This window comes from Nannobrachium achirus (assembly GCF_963921795.1).
Source record: "Nannobrachium achirus genome assembly, chromosome: 17".
NCBI classification, from domain to species: domain Eukaryota; kingdom Metazoa; phylum Chordata; class Actinopteri; order Myctophiformes; family Myctophidae; genus Nannobrachium; species Nannobrachium achirus.
In genome coordinates this window covers 25989838-26009480 of record NC_137824.1, presented here as the reverse complement: position 1 = coordinate 26009480, position 19643 = coordinate 25989838, and the positions used below count along the sequence as shown (strand labels likewise).

Sequence of the window (19643 nt, the reverse complement as noted above, 5' to 3'; positions counted from 1 at the left end):
ATGCAAGCACCAGTTAAAGTTACTTTCCATCCCTCATATACTGTGTGCACAGTGCACATCCCATAACCCACACACTGCACATCATTTCGGAGCTCATATCTTTGAACGGGTAAGGGCTAGTTGATAATAGCCGATCGACAAGATCACAACACATCGCAGTGTGACGCATTGTGAGCTTGCCGATCTACTATTTTCTGCGAAAGCCATCCCCACAAAGCTGCTGGGATTTAAGTGATAAAAACAGAATACAAACACAACAATCCAAACACTGAAAAATTCAGGGAGTAAAACATAGGCAAGATAAAAAATAAAAACAGCCAGTAAGAGTAAACCAATCAAAACAACAAAATTAATTATTGTTAGAGAGATTTTAGAGAATTATAGAGAATTCATGATTCTGATCATGTGGCAGTGATGATGCATCTGACCTCTAGCTGTCCCCGAATGGAATGGATATACACTCATACGTCCACATTGGTGTGATGACAATGCTATTTATGGTGAATCAGTATGGTTGTGGTATTTTAAGTGTCCGGCCTAGTTGGAAAACAGTGGAGTCGATACATTGTCACATGCTTATTAACACACACACATGCACACACGCACGCACGCACGCACGCACGCACGCACGCACGCACGCACGCACGCACACAAACACACACACACACACACACACACACACACACACACACACACACACACACACACACACACACACACTGACTCAAATGTTCTCTTATCATTGTGTCTTTGAGAGTACGGGGAACAGTTAAAACATTCAGAACCATTCAGTTGGTCATATAACAAGCCTATCTGCAAGTGATGATTACTTACATACTTGTTCACAATGATCAGTATGCAGTGAGGAGTTTAATCACACATACACATATTTGGTTCAAATTTGTTCTCTGAATTTTTTTCTGTACTGTAATTGTCATTATTTATTTTCTTTATTGCCTTTATCTAGATATATAGTTCAGTCCCTTTATTGTGAAACTCCCAATCAAAAGAACATAAAATACCGTAAATACCTGCCTTGTTAATCATTGATGAATGGCTGTCTAGACACACATACTCTCAGGTGAAACCATACTGTACAGGAAACAGATCATACCTGAGCCCAGATCACTATCATTGTTTTGTCTCCAATGGTTTTCCAGCACGATCTGATCATACGCAGGTATCTGATCTCATATGTAAGTGAATAAAGGTAAATAAATCAGAGTTTATAGGTCATGGGCAATAAAGACAAAGAAACATTTAGAAACTCTCCATCCTCTTTTGTAATAGCCTAGTTATAGGGCATTCTGTTGGTTTCTGAAACAAACTGTGGTTTCAATTAAGGGCCGAAAGAGAGAGAGAGAGAGAGAAGTACCATAAACATATGAGTCATAGCAGATGCCAGCCCACGGCAAACCTCCACACCTGGCTTGTTAGAGCATGCTGGACATGATTCAGATTATGTGCAGATAGGTTCATATTGGCATTCCGAGAGCACCAAAAGAGAAGAGTTGACATTAACATGCTTTATAAATGCTGACAGCACCATCACCAATGTCAGGATAGGTTTAAATTGGGTGTACACGTACAGTTCTTAATTTTTAAACTGATCAAACAAAATGGTAAAACAATAGAAGAATGTTGTCCATCCACAAGTGAACCAAATTAAGTCAAATCAAATATGTTAATGCGTCACGTTATATCTTAACGAGATCTCATGACTCCTTCACACTTTGTTAAGGTTTATTTCTGGTATCCATTTTTATTTCAGAAGGAGACAGAAAAGGCGGGAGAGATAGAGGGGGGAGGGGTGTTGACATGCGGCAAAATATCTTGGGTTGGACTTCGAACCCAGGCCAGCTGTGGGAAGGACTATAGCCTGCCTTATGTGGTATTCACGCCCCACTGTGACAGACTTTAGAACACGTGTGGGCCCCCGGATATTGACCATATAAATTATGTCATTGCTCCACCTCCTTCAGTCGCCTTCCCACACCTCTCTGAGGAATTAAAAAATTCCTCTTCCAGCAGGAAGTAGTATTGACTTCACCCCATGACCTCTGACACTCACTTCATTCAACAGGAATCCTGGGGATGCCTTGGAATCAGACTCGTCAGAGTTGCTATATTTTTAGATCAGCATGGAGACAGAAAGTGAAACATGATCACGCTAATTGTAAACAGACAGGGTACTGAAGACTTGGGTCCATTCCCATGTGTGTCTGGGTCTCTGCCCTACAAAGGCAGAGTGCAGAAACTACGAACAGAAATTTGACCATAAAATGGGTTTAAAAGTGTCACAACTGATCAGACAAATGAGATAAAGGCATACAAGTGATACCAGTAAGACTCCCTAATCGGGAGATAAGCGACCGTTGGTCGCTTATCTCCACAAATAGGCCAAAAGTTTGTTTTACCAATTATTACACTCTATGTGAACATTTACATCAACAAATCCCAAGTACTATGCAGAACGACCCATTTCAAGTTTTTAATGTACAACAATATTTAGAAAATAGATCTACAAGCTCACAATGCTACGCATTGTCCTCGTCCCTTATATTCCCATAGGTTATATGGAGATCTCAGTGTTTGTCAGTCCTTGTTGTATGCCCATATATGGACATCTCTATATCTACTGTAACAGTCCTTGTCCCTTTATGCCCATAGATGGAGATCTCTTAACTGTAAGTCCTTGTCCCTTTTATGCCCATATATGGATATTCCTGATGTCATCAGTATATGAACATATATGGGCTTTCTGATATGCCCATATATGGAGATCTCTTAACTGTAAGCCCTTGTCCCTTTTATGCCCATATATGGATATCCCTGATGTCATCCGTATATGCCCATATATGGGCTTTCTAATATGCCCATATATGGAGATCTCTGTATCTCCATATATGGGTATAAAAGGATACTTCAGGTCTGACATCAGGTTTGTTTATATTGGGTTGCTAGGTTTGACATCACAAACTCCATGGGCCATCTGACCTAGAAATCTATATTTGGGCATAGATGACTCATCGTGACCTCATCATGATTTCAATCGCTATAAAAGGACTCTCAGTGACATACACTCTCCACAGATAAAGCAGTCAACCAGCCTACCAGTCAACCCATTCTTTGATTACTTTGTACAACTAGATTAACTTTTCAATGGCATCCCCACTGGAATTGACCGAAATGTACGACAGACAATGCCGGTCTTATATAGGGGTCATTTGTGTACGGTGTGATGTCATACTGATGTCAGCAGTGTGATGTCATACTGATGCGGAGATATGAGCAGGGCAAAGGTGTGACGTGTGACTCAGGGACGGACGGCCGGTGGAGGTTTTGATACTAAACTGCGACCTTACGGTCGCAATTACACTGATTGTATGGTATATCTGTTCTTGAGCTAATTGTTCATCCCCTAATATCATGAAGGCTAATTTGACCTTTGGGCGACACAAATAAGTCGGTGTGTCTGAAAACGTAGTACTGCACTCTGCCTTTGTAGTTACCTTTAGACAACTTTGTGAATATTTTAGTTGATGGTGTGCTACTGCTGTCGGAAGAGGAATTCAATTTGTGCATTTAGGTTTCTTAAAGATGTACCATACCAAGGTGTGCACATTAGAAACAGAATCAAGGCAAGCCTTTTCAGCGTTTAATCAAACCACACTCTGATCTGAAAATTAGATAGGTAATCACATTTCTCAGTCATAATTCTCAGAATTTCCTAAATAGTCATAATGGTATTACCGATATCAATAATATAGTAGAAATTGTATTTCAAAATCCTATCCAAAATAAAATCTAAGATATGTGTGTGTGTGTGTGTGTGTGTGTGTGTGTGTGTGTGTGTGTGTGCGCGCGCGCGTGCGTGAGTGCGTGTGCGTGCGTACGTGTCTTGTGTGTGTGTGTGTGTGTGTGTGTGTGTGTGTGTGTGTGTGTGTGTGTGTGTGTGTGTGTGTGTGTGACTGTGTGTGTAATTATGGTTTAACTGGAATAAGGCTTATACTGTAGATTATGATGACTGACGAGGCAAAGAGAATCACTGGGTTATGATGAAATTATGATTGAAGCTATTTGAGGAATGATGATCAGATGGGTGTGAAACTATTGCCTAAGTGTACTGGGATCCAGGAAACAATAATTTCAAATATTCATGATGTCATTCTTCCTAATAGAAGTGACACCCCTTTTACCATCGTATTGGGCTTTCAGTTTTAGATATTGACTGCAGGGTGTGCGTGTGTGCACGTATATGTGTGTCAAGCCATTTCAACATTGAACAACTGACAGTCCTATCACAAATTATCTGACCTTTAAGAGACAATTGTGGGAGACAATTTTTACAGTTTATGCGTATCATTTTCCTGGTGGATAATGGAAATGAATGCAGATTTTCACTGACAAGACAACTTAAAGGAGTAGTTCACCCCCGAAATGACTTTTTTTCTATTGATTAGTCACGCCATGGAGAGTAGAGTTCAATAATATTTTTTGGTTTTTGTCACATTCCTAAGACAAAAATGTGATAACAATAAATGTACCCCCATTGATTCCGGATGGTGACCCGTTTCGAAACGGGTCACCATCCGGAATCAATGGGGGTAAATTTACTCAAATCAAATTTTTGTCTTAGGAATGCGACAAAAACCAAAAAATATTATTGAACTCTACTCTCCATGGCGTGACTAATCAATAGAAAAAAAGTCATTTTGGGGGTGAACTACTCCTTTAAGCCCCTTTTCCACTGACATGGCCCAACACCACACCACTCCACACTGTTCACTTGTGCCAGGTTTTCCACTACAAGGACCTGGATAGAGTGGTGTGAAAGCGGTACTAAACGTGGTACTAGTAAAAAGTATCCAATCTAGAGTAGGTCTGAGCTAGGCCAAACAGGGCCAAACACTTCATAATGACTGATCACTCACTGACTTTTCATTTAGACCACCAGTATATAGTTGTAATACATGATAATAGATTCTATTGTGTTATAACAACTATTATAATCTATTATAGTGTATTATAATTAATTATCATAGTAGTACATTAATACTTTATAGTGTATTATACCCTAATCAGTTATAATCCATATAGTGTATTATAATTAGGATAGTTGTAATCAGGCCTAGAATTTCGTCTTTTTAGGGGCAAGGCCACTTGGCCTTTGGTGATGTCAATTTTTTGAGGGCACAAAGGCCAAATGCTAGGGCAGGAAGGCCATCAAATAAAACAAGATTTTAGTCCATTGAAATAATGAATTGAATTGAATTGAATTTAAGGGTTAAACTTACTGCATTGGTTTAAAGATGAGGTCTTAAAAAATGTATATATCAGTTTAGTTTAGTTCAATATCACTAAACCTTTCTTTCCTTTTTTTTACCATTTTGAAAAACATTTTTTAATATTTCAAATAGCTGATCTCACAATGTCGATGTACAGGGTTCATCACCATGTCAGCTTGTGATGGACATTTTGATAAATATTTTATTTTTGTCAAAAATAACTGTCCAATAATTTTACAAAAGATATACTGTATCATATTTGGCTAAATGGTTGAAATTTCAGTTCCTTAGTTTATTTCTTTTTCTCAGTTCTCTGTCTGCTGGAAATGTCTCGTCAAATGATGTGTGGTTTGTCCGCAAGTTCTCTTCCTTCACCATCTTGCTGATGAGACAAATACTTGACAGAGCTCCATCCAGTTCCATGTATGGTACACAAATACGGCTTCACTTCCTTCTAGCAGTCAAATGATTTGTGGTTGGTCAGAAAGATTCTTTCCAAGTTCCCTTTTTTCACTATCACGGCATAGTTTTTGCAATTCATTGACCCATCAACAAATATTGTTTTATTCTTTTGTCTTTTGCCAAACTCATGTGAAAGAGTGCGTAAGTGCATGGAGTGATGTAAGGTATACCAGTGGAACAAGTATTAGCAAACATTACTTCTCTCTCTGTCTTGTCTTGTCTTGCATTGCATCCTCACCTGATGCAATCATGTAGCCAACACGACTTATTAATCATCCTGACACTTTACCAGTCCCCAAAATAATTCAAACAAATGCTTTATTATTATTATTATTATTATTGAATATTTAGGATAGATTATGTACACATGATAACCAAAATACTAAATGTGCCACGGACTTGTCCATGTGCCACAGACACGTTTGTCCGTGTACAGACATGTTGATGATCCCTGCCGATGTAGATCGGCTATTTGAAGTATTTTAAAATGTTTTCCAAAATATAAAAAAAGGCAAAGAAGTTTATAGGGATAGGGGTACAGTCAGCTGGAGTAAGGCCACTGTGGCCTCAGGTCATGCCATTGGTTTGAGGGGCACAAGGCCAAACTGAGGGGCAACAGCGGCCATGTGGCCTTCATGGCCTCCCTGAAATTCCTGCCCTGGTTGTAATACAAATTTATATTGTATTATAATCACAGTCACAGTTAAAAGGGTACATTTGTTTCTTACCGATAGGGGTACTTTTGTGTAATGCAAATGTAGTTATTTTTATGTGGTGCGGTGTGGTGTGGTGCAGTGTAGTGTTGTGTAGTGTGGTGCAAAAGCTGCAGTCGAAAAGGGTCTTTAATAATGTCTACATTTAGTTTTTATACACTTTTTATAAATGAAAACTTTATTTAAAAAAAATAAGAAGATCTATTTTGGATATTACTGAAGATTAAACAGTTTAGCCTAATACAATATGCAATGCAAATCTGCAATTCCATAAGTCTCCTGGAAAATTCTAAAGATCTAAACAGCAAAAAACGTCTTCACACTCTTAACAAAGGTGTCATCATTTCATATAGGAGCATGGTTCGATTAAATGTTGAAATGATTTGCCATGTTTCTTACCTTCACATATTCAGTCCAATTGTTGAGTTTTGGCCCCACTCAGTGGTGACTATTTGCAGTGTAGGCTACACTTCTGAGAAACATGCCATAAGATAAGAATGTATTTCGATCAAGTACTGCACCACTGTGGACAAGACAAGGCAGTGGACAAGACAATAAGGCAGTCATAGGGGGTCGAGGGGGATCTATTCTAGATGATGAGATCAGCTGATTATTTGAGGTTGATCATTTGTACACCTGACCTGACAATAGAAAAATGTCATGGCTGAAACTAAACAAATTTAACATTCAACAGACTGCTTGAAAAGCTTAATTTCATGACTCATTAGGACTGAAATGGCACAGTTCTGCAGTTCATGGTGAAATCAGTTTATTTACTGGATATTTTTAATAGGCTTATGGGTTATTATAGGCTATTAAGTAATAATGACACTTCTGTTGTCTATAATTAATTGTCTTTTGCAAGAAGGCAGTAAGGCACATAGATAGGATCATCTCTCTCTCACTCATGTGTGTGTGTGTGTGTGTGTGTGTGTGTGTGTGTGTGTGTGTGTGTGTGTGTGTGTGTGTGTGCGCGCGCGCGTGTGTGTGTGTGCGTGCCCACTGCTTCATACTTTACCGTGGGATTTCTACTTGCGCGTGACATGTGTAATCTCTCGCGGGAGTTTACGCTGATGCGACCTGACCTGTCATGATGCAGACTGTGAACGCTTGCATAAATATTCTCCATGTTAGATTTGCAGCAGCAGTGGGCAATATTAATGCATATGCGTTTTAAAGGAAGAGAGATCATGATCAACGGAAGACAACGCCGTCTATCCGTCGGACAGAGCATTAGGTCTCTATATTCTATCCATGGATCTGTAAAGTTTCTCTGAAAGACTGGGCAGTTCCGTCTGGACTTGGGGGAGGCGGGGAGCAATCTTGAGTCAGCAAATATGCAAAACACATTGGTGGATAAAGTAGGCCTACTCACATTTTTTTTTTTACTCAAGTAAAAGTAGGCTATCAATACTGCAATGTAGAAATACTCTGCAAGAAAAAGTATTGGTATGAAAATTTTTAAAAAGTACCAAAAAGTAAAATACACTAATTGTTCACAATGTATTGTGAGCTTGTTGTATATCTGCTATTTTCAAAATATATAGGGCTGAAGAGGTTAGTGTGTGTGTGTTTTTTTTTTATAAGAATCAAAATAGGCTATAACTAACTAGTAACTAACGTTTCCATAAAAGTGTAGGCTATTGGAGTAAGATGTAGTGGAGTAGAAGTAAAAGTATTGGACATTGAAATACTCAAGCAAAGTACAAATACCTCTAAATTGTACTTACAATAAGTAAATCTACTTATTTACTTTACACCACTAAACATGACTTGTCACAGTTGTCACTGTCAGCCATACCAGAAGACTGGAAGCAGAACGAGCAGAACACGCTCATAGAGTCACTCGTGTTTCTCCGGCGGTAAAATCCGAACATGTACGAAGCCAGTAACCCGTCCCACAGCTGTATGGAGCGCTGCTATTGGCTCCATGGGTGGGTTAGGGGGCGTGGAGGCGGGCTCACCCTATTGAATGAAGGCCGTATGTTGTTGATACTGTGAACGAACGACACCGTCCACACCACCATCTCAGTACCGGACATACACGGGCCTACTGTACCCTGTTTCATGCTTATCCTGTACAATAATAAACACAACGCACCCGAAAGACTGGGAGGAGCAGCACCTGACCGGGAGATGTCTGTACCACCATAACACAACGTCATCGGTTCGAGGCTAAAGCGGAACGCATTCACAGGTTGATGGTCCACATTTAACACAGAAGAGCAGGAAAGTAACTACACGCGGTAATAACGACGTTATGATGATAAACGGCACGCCGCTTACTTTTATCTCGTGAAAGATCCGGACCGTTTCTGTGCCATGATGACCTGCACGTCGGGCTCTTGATGAAGTTGAGCAGACTTTGGGATTGTGGACAGTGACTCTGTGGTGGGCGGGGAACCTGCTGTCTGCAGCAAGCAGCATATGATTTCCAACTGACATTTCCTAAACAAAAACACACTCTGGGAGTCGGTTGCGTCGGTTATCCATATCTGATGCGCCCAGAGCCCACAGTGACACTCTATCTACAGGAGCTGCTGCAGACGGCATGGGGGTGAGTGGGGTTGACGACGGTCCAGAAGACCAGACATCCAGCGGACACCAGGCTCCTCGGGCGGAGCAGACCGTTGTGACGGCAGATGTGGAGATGGAGGAGCACAAAGGTGCACCCCAGCCAGTGGTGGAAAAGGTAGCCTTACTAGCCTACTCACATTCTTTACTTCAATGCTGCAATGTAGAAATACTCTGACTACTCTGTTACAAGTAGAAGTCCTGAATTCAAAATGCACTTGAGTTAAAGTACAAAAGTAGGCCTATTGCTATCACAATGTACTTATTACTTAGTACCAAAAGTAGAGTGCATTAGTGCATAATGAGTAGGCTATTATGCAGAATGTCCCAAGAAAATAGCAGATATGTATATTGGGTTGAAGTGGTTAATGTATGTATTGTAATAATAATCAGTCTACAAAGTAACTAGTAACTAAAGTTGTCATATAATTGTAGTGGAGTAAAAGTCCAATATTTGGATCCAAGATGCAAGAAGTAGTGGAGTAAAACGAAACATACGGTATTGGAAATATCCAGTAAAGTACAAATACCTCAAAATTGAACTTTACACCACTGACCCCAGCAGGACCCCGAGAAGAACGAATGCAAGATCTCACACGAGGACAGCACTGTGCAGCTGATAGAAGATGACGCGGGCTGTAAGCCAGCTCTGACCCCTGCGGGGTCCGACTCTCTGTCCGCTCCTCCGATGATGGGGGGCCCGAGCCCGGGGTTCGTCCCGCCCGACGGGGGGTTCGGCTGGCTGGTGGTCTTCGCCGCGACTTGGTGCAATGGATCGATCTTCGGAATCCAGAACTCTTTTGGCATCCTCCATACCATGCTGGCGAAGGAGCACGAGGACCCCCTCGACGACACGAAGACCTCACAGTTCAAAGTGGGTGAGTATACCCACAGGTGATCATCTGAACAACACTCATTAATTCATGTTATAGGATTTAGTTTATAACCTACAAGCATATAGCCTACAGGTTCATTTTTTAATTTTAATAGAGCAGACCTACCATTCAGGTCTGCCTACATCATAGATTGTAAATGATCAACAGGCACTCATGTGACTTGGAACAAGTATCCTATGTTAGGCTACTTGCTATATTCATTAACACCATCTGTTGCAAATAGGTTATAGGCCTAGTTTGACACTAAAAGCCCCAGTCACCAAAATATCACAGTAAACAATGGCCATTTGATGACCCCTTGAGGCAGTTCTAGGCTGACATCCAATTATGCTGACGTCCAATTATGTATAGTCTAAATGTATCTATTCCAAATAAGTAAAAGCAAAAGGGTTATGCTTCACCTCAAGTTATGTGAATAAACATCTTTGGGACTTTAATCCAACTACAGTACTTCAACATTAAAGTCTAATATTTATGATCCACCGATAATTAGTTTTCCCATGAAGAACTGAAGATTTCTTTGATTAACTATCATATCTGTTCTTACTTCATACAGAAACAAAATTGGTGATTCATCATGGTTAAAACATTTGTGTGTTTCTAGCCATATGAATAATAATTACAAAAAAAAGAAATACTTTTAAAGGTCATATTTGGTATTTATTCCAACAATCCAATAGCTCTGCCTTATGAAACATCTTATGGTATTTGTTTTTACTACTTAAATATATCAATTAGAAATGTCCAAGGATTATTATTGGGCACCTGCCTACTTGCATCTTAAAATATGCCAAAACTGTGTTGCAGTACAGTAAATGAATGGTCCTTTTTGGCTTCTCTGTAGCTCATGCCGGCCCTTGTGCAGTTGCTTATAAAAATTAAAAAGCAACGCTATAAGCTCTGTGTGTTATGGATAATAACATAAACATGCCTTGATTTGATCTCGGTGATTTCATTTCAGTAATTGATTTTCCATGTGCCACTGTGCCACATTAAAACGAACTTTAAACACATTAAAATTAATGGCAGCCACAGACTGCTTACATGTAGGCCTACCATGAACAAATTACTGCACTTCAGATTGTTCCATTTTGCTTTCAGTCTTCTGAGCGGGTATGTTGTGGATTATAACTCAGGCTTTTACTGCAGTAGCAAATGTTCACATCTGCTTGCTCTTTTTTACTTGACTGAGCGCATCAGATGTTGATCAACTGATGTGTCCTGCAGCTACAATAAAAAGAGAGAGAAATAATGGTGGCCTCACTGGCCTGGGGGAAAAAAATCCACTTTAACGCGTGGCTCCTTAATGGCTTGTCCTATATGTTCTTGGTTTAAAATGTAATTGTGGAGATACAGTAAGTTTAGTGTCTCTTGGGGTAGCCTTTTGATCGTGTAATTGAGAGACACGACTCGGTGCCGCCTCATTTAACTTAAATGGGAGACAGGAACATAATGATAGTGTCAAGTTGTTTTTTCAAGAACATACTGTATGTACATTTCCTAATCCAACCTGTTCTTTGTAGCTTAAAACACCAACTCAAAGTTCATGAAGAAGCTGAAATAAAGCTATTTATGTATCTGTCCTATTGTAAGTAAAGGTGTAGCTTGGGGGTTTGAGTATTCTATTACTCTGACACTTAATGCTTGTTAATGTCTGAAAATAGGATTTTATTATTATTATCGTTTTATTGCAAAATAATAGCTGATCTACAACCTTGTGATATTTGTTTCTGTCGATATCGTCCAGCCCCACTTGAAGATAATAAGTAATAATAAAGCAGACTGCTAGTGCTAACACTCCTAAATGATCAACTATGGATTATATCTGTGGCTTTCAATTAACAAGGTTGGCCAGATATTTTAAATTCATTAAGGACCTGTGTTTTTTCTTTTCTTTTTTTTTGTTTGTTTGTTTGTTGAGAACCCTATTTAGGTGGGCCTCCCTCAGCCCTCATGGTAGGCTCAATTACACCAATATTTCCTTTGCGTACATGTGGGGAACTATTCCTAGGTGAATGTTTATTTTAATCTAGGGAGTTGCTTTCTTCTCCCAGAAGTCCTATACAATAGTCCCATTTTCAACATGACACAGTTATATGGTAGACAATCCATATTGTTTTACTCTAAGACAGTGGTTCTCAACCTCTTTTGAGCTCTGGACCACTTGTACATTTCCAAATTTATACTTAGTTAAATAGCCAATCTACAAGCTCACAATGCGTCGCATCTGAGGGCAATTTAGTAAACATCAATTACCTGTCTGCCCTGTTTCTTCCCTAGGCTTTTCAGGCTTGTTAAAGAGTTTACATCCAGGAGGTCCTTGGATCAAATTCTTGGAAAAGGACAATTACAGCTTTCATACTCTGAAAGGATTAAACTACCAGGCTGAGTCTTGACCCCCTTGCCTCTCTCAGCAAGAGAACAAAGCAAGCAATGCTGAAAAAACATTTATTATGTGTAATGTCTCCTTCCTTGTTGCCAGTATTTCAGCCTGATGAAGGGATGTAGTTTATAATAATATGGTGAGGCATTGAGAAATGGTTTCACAAGATGGTCCTAAAGAAACAATGTATAGGTCTAACAAGTAAATAAAATCTTAAAAAGAAAAAGAAAAAAGAATACAATATTCAGGGAGAAAATGGGTAAAAGTTAATTCTTTCATATTACTTTTCAGATACAAATTTGGTTTAAGAAAGATGTCAGTTTAACCACATTAACCCTGGCCTGGCATATATATTTTGGGCAAGTTGTTTATTGGCAAAAATGTTCTATAAAGAATGCTTAATTTATACACGTCATATTCTGGTGTTGCACAGATCTACAACCTCAAAATGCATCACGATGCAATGTGTTGTGATCTTATAAATCCACGATTTCCATTGTATGTTGGAGTCTGACTAAGCGATTAAGAGAAGAGGGGAGAGAATAGAAATCCACAGGATAGGTGCATCTTTGATAGATGGGAGAAGAAGTCAATTTTACAAATTAAAACATTGGGGCGAGTTGGGGGAATGTCTCTCAGAGCTGCTAATGACTTCTGAGGTGGTTCAACACATTTGCATTCGTTCTTGCTTACCCAAGTCAGACAACCTGATGCTTATTCTACCACAATTTACCTAAAATTATGTTATTCTGGCAATGTGTATGTAATTAAACTTACATACACAATGAAACGTCTACAACTACAAAACAAAAAACAACACTGATTACTTTTGTTTTACCCAGGGGAGGGGGAACAGACAGAAATGTGCTCATGCCACACATGAAGCTTTAAAACCGGATTAATTATCCCGATTTGGCCATGCTGACTGATATTCAAGATCTACACTGGGCTGTGCTGGTCTGCGTGTCGCAAGTCGTTGTGAGCTTGTAAAGCTATTTACGAATTGCCAGAATGAGAGGTTGGTAGGTGGTTAACGGACCCCTGGGGGTCCCCGGACCCCACATTGAGAACCACTGCTGTAGTAGTTTGTGATGCTGGTCATTTAAGATGCCATCAAATGATAGTCACTGAGGTAATAGATTACAGATTGCACATTCACAGAGGTAGACCCCATTGAATTACGGGCTGGGAGAACCCTAACCCTAACCCTAACCCTACAGTAGGGCTACTAACAGTAAGGATACAGTTTACCACACTAGACTTGTTGGTGTTTTTCTTATTGAATTAAAGCCCTAAAGAATGGCATGAGTTCAAAGAGTACTTTACAGGTATGATAGCTGATGGGTATTCTAAAAACAGTGACTAGATGAAAGTCATCTCTAACCCTGATCAAGTAACAGCTTGAAATGTAACATCTCTGAGTGCTAACATGAATAATCAGTGCTTTGTGTGCAGAGAAATTAAATCCCTCCCGAGTATTGATCTGTGATTGAACACAGGCCTGCCGTTGAGTAATGTGGCACAGCAAAGAATTCCCAAAAGTCGTTATGTGAGAGCGGTGAAAGACAGGGTTTGGCAAATTGAATGCTGAATTTCATTTGTAACGTGAAATAGGCTGTCCACCATGAGAAAGACGAATGGCATGTGACTAGTTGACTTATAGTTGAGTCACTCATAGCTCACATTAACTTCTCTGCCTCTGGGCACACCTGTAGAATAATGTAGCCTGTATAGATAGATGTCAAAAGCTTTCAGGTAACATATCCAAAACACCACTCAGCATGTTCTGTAGTGGCTGGTTAACTGTCAGTTGACACTAATGTTAATGTGAGGCTTCAGTCTAGGCCACCCTGTGGATAGAAATACACATTTCTTTCATTCACTTCTTTCAAGCAGCCAACCATAATACACTCTGTGATATATGACAATAGAAAGATTGATGCACTCAGCAATGGCCAAAAACTCGTTTTTTTTATTGTCTCCATCAGGCTGAAAGGCATGGCCGAGATTGTTTTGCACCCTGTCCGTCTGTGAACTGCTAATCTCTGGGCCTGTTATAGCGCCACCAGGAGGCAGATTTGTGCAAAACACAATTTTAGACGTTACTCCTACAGATTTTGTCCAAAGATCACGCAAATCGGTACACAGTATCTCTATAGTCATTAAATGAAACAGGTCTGTCAGATTTTTTGTAAGATTGGCTTCCATAGTTTGCAGGAGTGCTCTGCTTTGAACAAAATGCCTCAAATCATGAACACAGCGTGTGATTTTTGTGAAATTTCACACGCACATACCCACTAGGCCGAGGAAGAAATCCCACTTGAAAATGTTCAAATCAGCCTCATGGCCAACAGGCTGATTTGTGTTTTTACCTATAACTCCACCGATCAGTGTAAAACGTTGTATGATCTGAAAAATGTTTTATATTACTATTACAGATCTTATCAAAATCTGACGCAAATGACGATGGTGATGGTACACATGATCTCTATTACACATGATCTAACAGATATGTTAGATTGGCTAAGATTGACATCTAAAGTTTGCAGGGGCGGCCCGTTGTGAACAAAATGTTGCAAATCATGAACGCAGCGTCCGATTAAGGTGAAACTGTGCACACGTTCCCACTAGGCTGAGGAAGAAATGCCAATTGAAAAAATTCTAGCCTGCAGTTTATCATGATAAAAACGCTCACAATAATCATATCGCTGACATTTTAATTTATAGTGAAATTCTCCATCGTCATACATTGTCTGTCATACATCTATTCTTTTTATACTTAAATGGACCTGTAAACAGCATACTTGGTAGTTGGTACTCTCCTTTTTTCACTCTATATTCACAATTTTTTCTTTCTTTCTTTCTCACAATTAATTGTGCAGACATTTCGATTTCCATATAAAGCACTTCAAACACCTTTTGCAATGGCAGACTTTTGACTCGTAGTGTGTGTGTGTGTGTGTGTGTGTGTGTGTGTGTGTGTGTGTGTGTGTGTGTGTGTGTGTGTGTGTGTGTGTGTGTGTGTGTGTGTGCGTGCGTGCGTGCGTGCGTGCGTGCGTGCGTGCGTGCGTGCGTGCGTGCGTGCGTGCGTGCGTGCGTGCGTGTGTGAGAGAGAGAGACATGTAATGTTCTTCTAGGAGCAGAGGAGAATATATAGGCTAGACAAAGTGCTGAGTGAAAAACCACTGAAAGCAACACAGACACTAAGCCACATTCTTACATTTCGTCTATGCTCAAAATAGATAGGCCTACATGCCACTTAATATAGCATACATTATAAGCATCTATTTTCTGTTTGTAAACCAATACCTTCTGCTGCTGCACAGTGTAGCCCTGCTTTCCCACGTTTCAACAGATATCAAGGGCAGCTAATATAAATCTGATGTTGGCAGATTATTGAGAATTGTGGCATATTTGGCATTCCTGAGGGCAGCGAAATGGGTCTGGGTTAGATCGGGGGTCTTTGTCCACTTTGGGTTACTAACCTCTACATCAGACAGATAGACACGTGCACTCACGCCTGCATATGTGCACGTCGAGTACACACACACACACACACACACACACACACACACACACACACACACACACACACACACACACACACACACACACACACACACACACACACAGTACACGGCACGCATACTAGGACCTTTTCAGATCTCATTATACAGAGCAATTTAATTTGTCCATGTACTAAAGAATGTAAATGTAATATAAACTGCATTGGAGGGGCTGATCACCATTTTATTAGCAACCTTTCTGTAATTTTTTGTTACATCCGGCTTTCAAAATGAGAGAAACCTGAGAAACAATATTTTACCAATTCATTATTTATTATATTGAATTAAAATGTGTTCTGAATCTGATAATCAACACTGTTGAATATCAAATGTAGGCAAATGTATCAAATGTAATAACTAATGTAGGCGATTCAGTTGCCTGTATTAAACTCAACCAGAATAATGCATTTAACCAATCATTTCACTTACACATTGAGACACTGGAGTTCTGTCTTCTGTTTTTATGCATCCTGGTCCAATGTTAAGTTGACTGTGGGAAGCCCTTGGGTAATGCTTTGAGTGCTTGGCTATAAATTGCAACTTGTGACTTTGCCCCTTGAATTCCAACTGATGTAAGAAAGTATTTGATACAGATTGCCCTGCTCTTAGAAGCATTACATTTTAAAGTTTGCTATTGACACTGAAGAAGACACTTTGTGTTGAAATGTTTGCACCTTATAATTAAAGCATTTAAAGCTAATATTGAAATGTTTGCACCTTATAATTAAAGCATTTAAAGCTGATATAAGTAGTTTTCTTTCTTTGTATTTTATTATATTCAGACGTCAAACAATGCTCCCTAAAAAAATCTAGTCGCTGTGACGCTTCTAGGGGTCGCCGCATTCTGCCTCCAAAACTATTCTGTTATCTGTCAGAAGCTCTGTCACTAGCAGCTCATTGGTGCATGAACCAGCCCACCCAGGGTTAAAAGGATTGACAGACCAAGGAAGATCAAAGAAGGAATGGACACCGACGTCATTTTAGGCTCCATGGCCATCCGCCATGACAGTCTCGGTGCCAAAACTGCCACCGGAGGTTCGGTGAATAACATTGGAGTATATGAGCGCCGGCTGGGGCAGCTCATGAACAAAAAATTATTCTGAACGATAGAGACCTTTATAAAACACTCAGCTCAGGAATATAAAAGAAAACATGTCACACATTGTTTTGTGCTGTGTTGCTTTTCGGTGAGTACACTGTATAACATTATAGAAGCATCTAAAGAGCACAATTTACGTTTCTGAACTAGATAGTATCGCGAGACTTTCCACCATTCCCTGTCTGGAATCCAAATCTCGCGATAGCTCCGAGACTAAACTATACTTGCCGCTGTTTAGGTGCCTCAATCACATTATGTACTGTGCACATCGAAAAGCAAGTGATTGTAAAAATACCTGTGATATGTCTTCTTTTATATTCCTGGAGTGATTATACAACAAAAGTCTCTATCGTTCAGAATTATTTTTTGTTCATGAGCTGTCCCAGCCGAAGCTCATAGACGCTAATGTTATCCACCGAACTTCCGGTGCCAGTTCCGCCACCCAAAGTGTCATGGCGGATAGGCTTGGTCACCAACGCGTCACAGACAGGTCTAACCAATCCGAACAAGAGGCATCCTGATTGGTTAATCACTGGACTTTCTCGACCAATGACAGAGCTTCTCAAAGATAAAAGAATATGAATATTATTGACTGCGGCCTCTAGGCTGACTGCGGCCCCTAGAAGTGTCACAGAGACAGATAGATTTCTTTAGGGAGCATTGTTAGCCGTCTGAATATAATAAAATAACATTTGAAAATACAAATAAGCTATCACCTGCTTACGTCCGCAGAACACTATATATATCTGCTTTAAGTGAAGCTAGTACTCCAGTTTTGTCTTTTGGTTCAGTGCTCAAGAAGTGGCCAATCATTAAATTGCTTGTTTATATTCTCATCAAACATTGAAGGAACAAAGGGCTTTTAAATTGCTCTAGTATGCGTAGTACTCAAAACATAGTCAATGCCTTTCAAACTAAACAGCTTAAAACAAAACTTATGTAACACAGAATACAGTACCTGTAATTATAATAACATTGTTGGAATGGAAGCAGTCAAAAACATCAAAATGTATTCTGCACATTAATGCTGCACATCTAATTAGTCTAATGGGAGAAGATGTACTGTTTCCAAATGAGCTTGTAAGTGCAAATCAAGTACATTAGCTGCACATGGCAGAGTTATACAAAGGCATGGTGAGTGGTTTAAAATCCCTAGCAATGTACAGTATGCTTTGTGTTTTTCTTTCTGTAAACGTGTTAAGTGTGTTTTCCAGCTGTCATTTTCCATGTGTGATAATAGCAATCATTACATGGTGACTGTTGAAACAGCCTGAAAGGTGGATTCAATCTCTGAAGGGAGGCAGAGGCAGGTTTAATTTTGCGCAGAGAAGCAGGCCGCTCAACGACTTCAACATACAAACACATATCTACACAGCGATACATACACATGCTGTATATTTTACAAGTAGACATGGACTTATTCCACAATGTCCATATAAGTGCAGGCAGGCACTACATGTACCAAGCAGACCAGAAACTCCCCTTTTGAAAGCTAGCTGATGAGAGATTGATGGGAGAAATGTTCTCCAAAGTCTGTCTGTCTGTCTCTCTTGCTGTCAGAATGCCCATGTATCTGTCTGTCTGTCTGTCTGTCTGTCTGTCTGTCTGTCTGTCTGTATCTCTCTCTGTGTGTGTCTCTCTCTCTCTAGCTCTCCCTCCTCCTCTCCCTCGTTGTCAGAATGCCTCTCTCACAAGCCTTACATCCCAGAAAGAAAGCAAAGCTTGTCGGTCCCTCCTGCCACACACACTTTGCTGTTTTTCTGCTGTCTGCTTCCCCAGTGCTCTTTGTCTTTTGTTCTGAAGTGTTGAGACCTAATCCTCAGTAATGAATGAGTGCACTCTTATTAAAATGCTTGGCTTGAGCGAGGAAGGAAAGAGGCAAAAGGCAGAGAGAAGTGGAGCGGAGGATGGAGGAATGAGACACACTTGGCTGTTTTTTCCCATTCGGTTGGACCACAGATGTGTGTTCTATACTTTTTTCCGGCCCATGAAGCAAGCTAATAATATTAATACAGTGCCCATGGAGCAGTTAGCGTTAAGTGTCTTGCTTTAGGAATACTTCAACATATAGAATCAAGGAGCAAGCCGAGGGTTGAATCGGCGACCTTCCGATGGCCTCTCTCTACCCACTCAGCTACAACTGCCGGTTGCAGTGGGCTATGCACAAAATTGCTCATATCTTAAATATATTCCTGTGATTCATCTGTCTTGAGGCGAAAGTGTTTTTACTACTTCAGTCTTACCAAGGCTTCTACTCTAGAATTCCTCCGGAAAAAAAACAACCTTCTCTCCTGGAAGGGACAGAGATGTGGAGGTCAGAAGGGCCAATAAGGAAATCTGGCGTGAATGAAAGCCTCAGGCTGAGAGTGTCAAGTGTTCCAGACCTCCACAATGTGCTCCCTGTGCCCTTTCGCTTCCCTACAGATGGTTCCACATTTCTGCCCATGCAGAATGTTTCTCCCTCTATTCATTCATCTCATTCTCTATACTGCACACATAGACAATGGCGGTCTAAAAAGAAGAAGGGTTGAAACGTTGCCAGTTTAGACTTCACTATTTGAAGCTGCTCCCCGGAAACGGCAGGAGGGAGAGATAGGGAAGGACATGCAGAAAAGTGCCCTGGGTCGGATTCGAACCTGGGCCAGCTGTGCAAGGACTGAAC

At 40.2% G+C, this 19643-nt stretch overlaps 1 protein-coding gene across 2 annotated transcripts in view; it reads left to right on the top strand.

Moving 5' to 3' along the window:
• Positions 1-8493: 8493 nt before the first annotated feature.
• Positions 8494-19643, top strand: part of slc16a2 (solute carrier family 16 member 2) — a 32290-nt gene continuing 21140 nt past the window's right edge. The window contains exons 1-2 of one of the 2 annotated variants that reach the window (XM_080746405.1): positions 8494-9155; positions 9603-9915. In XM_080746405.1, coding sequence (XP_080602531.1) covers positions 9015-9155; positions 9603-9915 — 454 coding nt within the window. In that variant the 5' untranslated portion in view covers positions 8494-9014. Of the gene's footprint in view, positions 9156-9599; positions 9916-19643 lie in introns of both variants that reach the window. The other variant, XM_080746404.1, reaches the window with a different exon arrangement.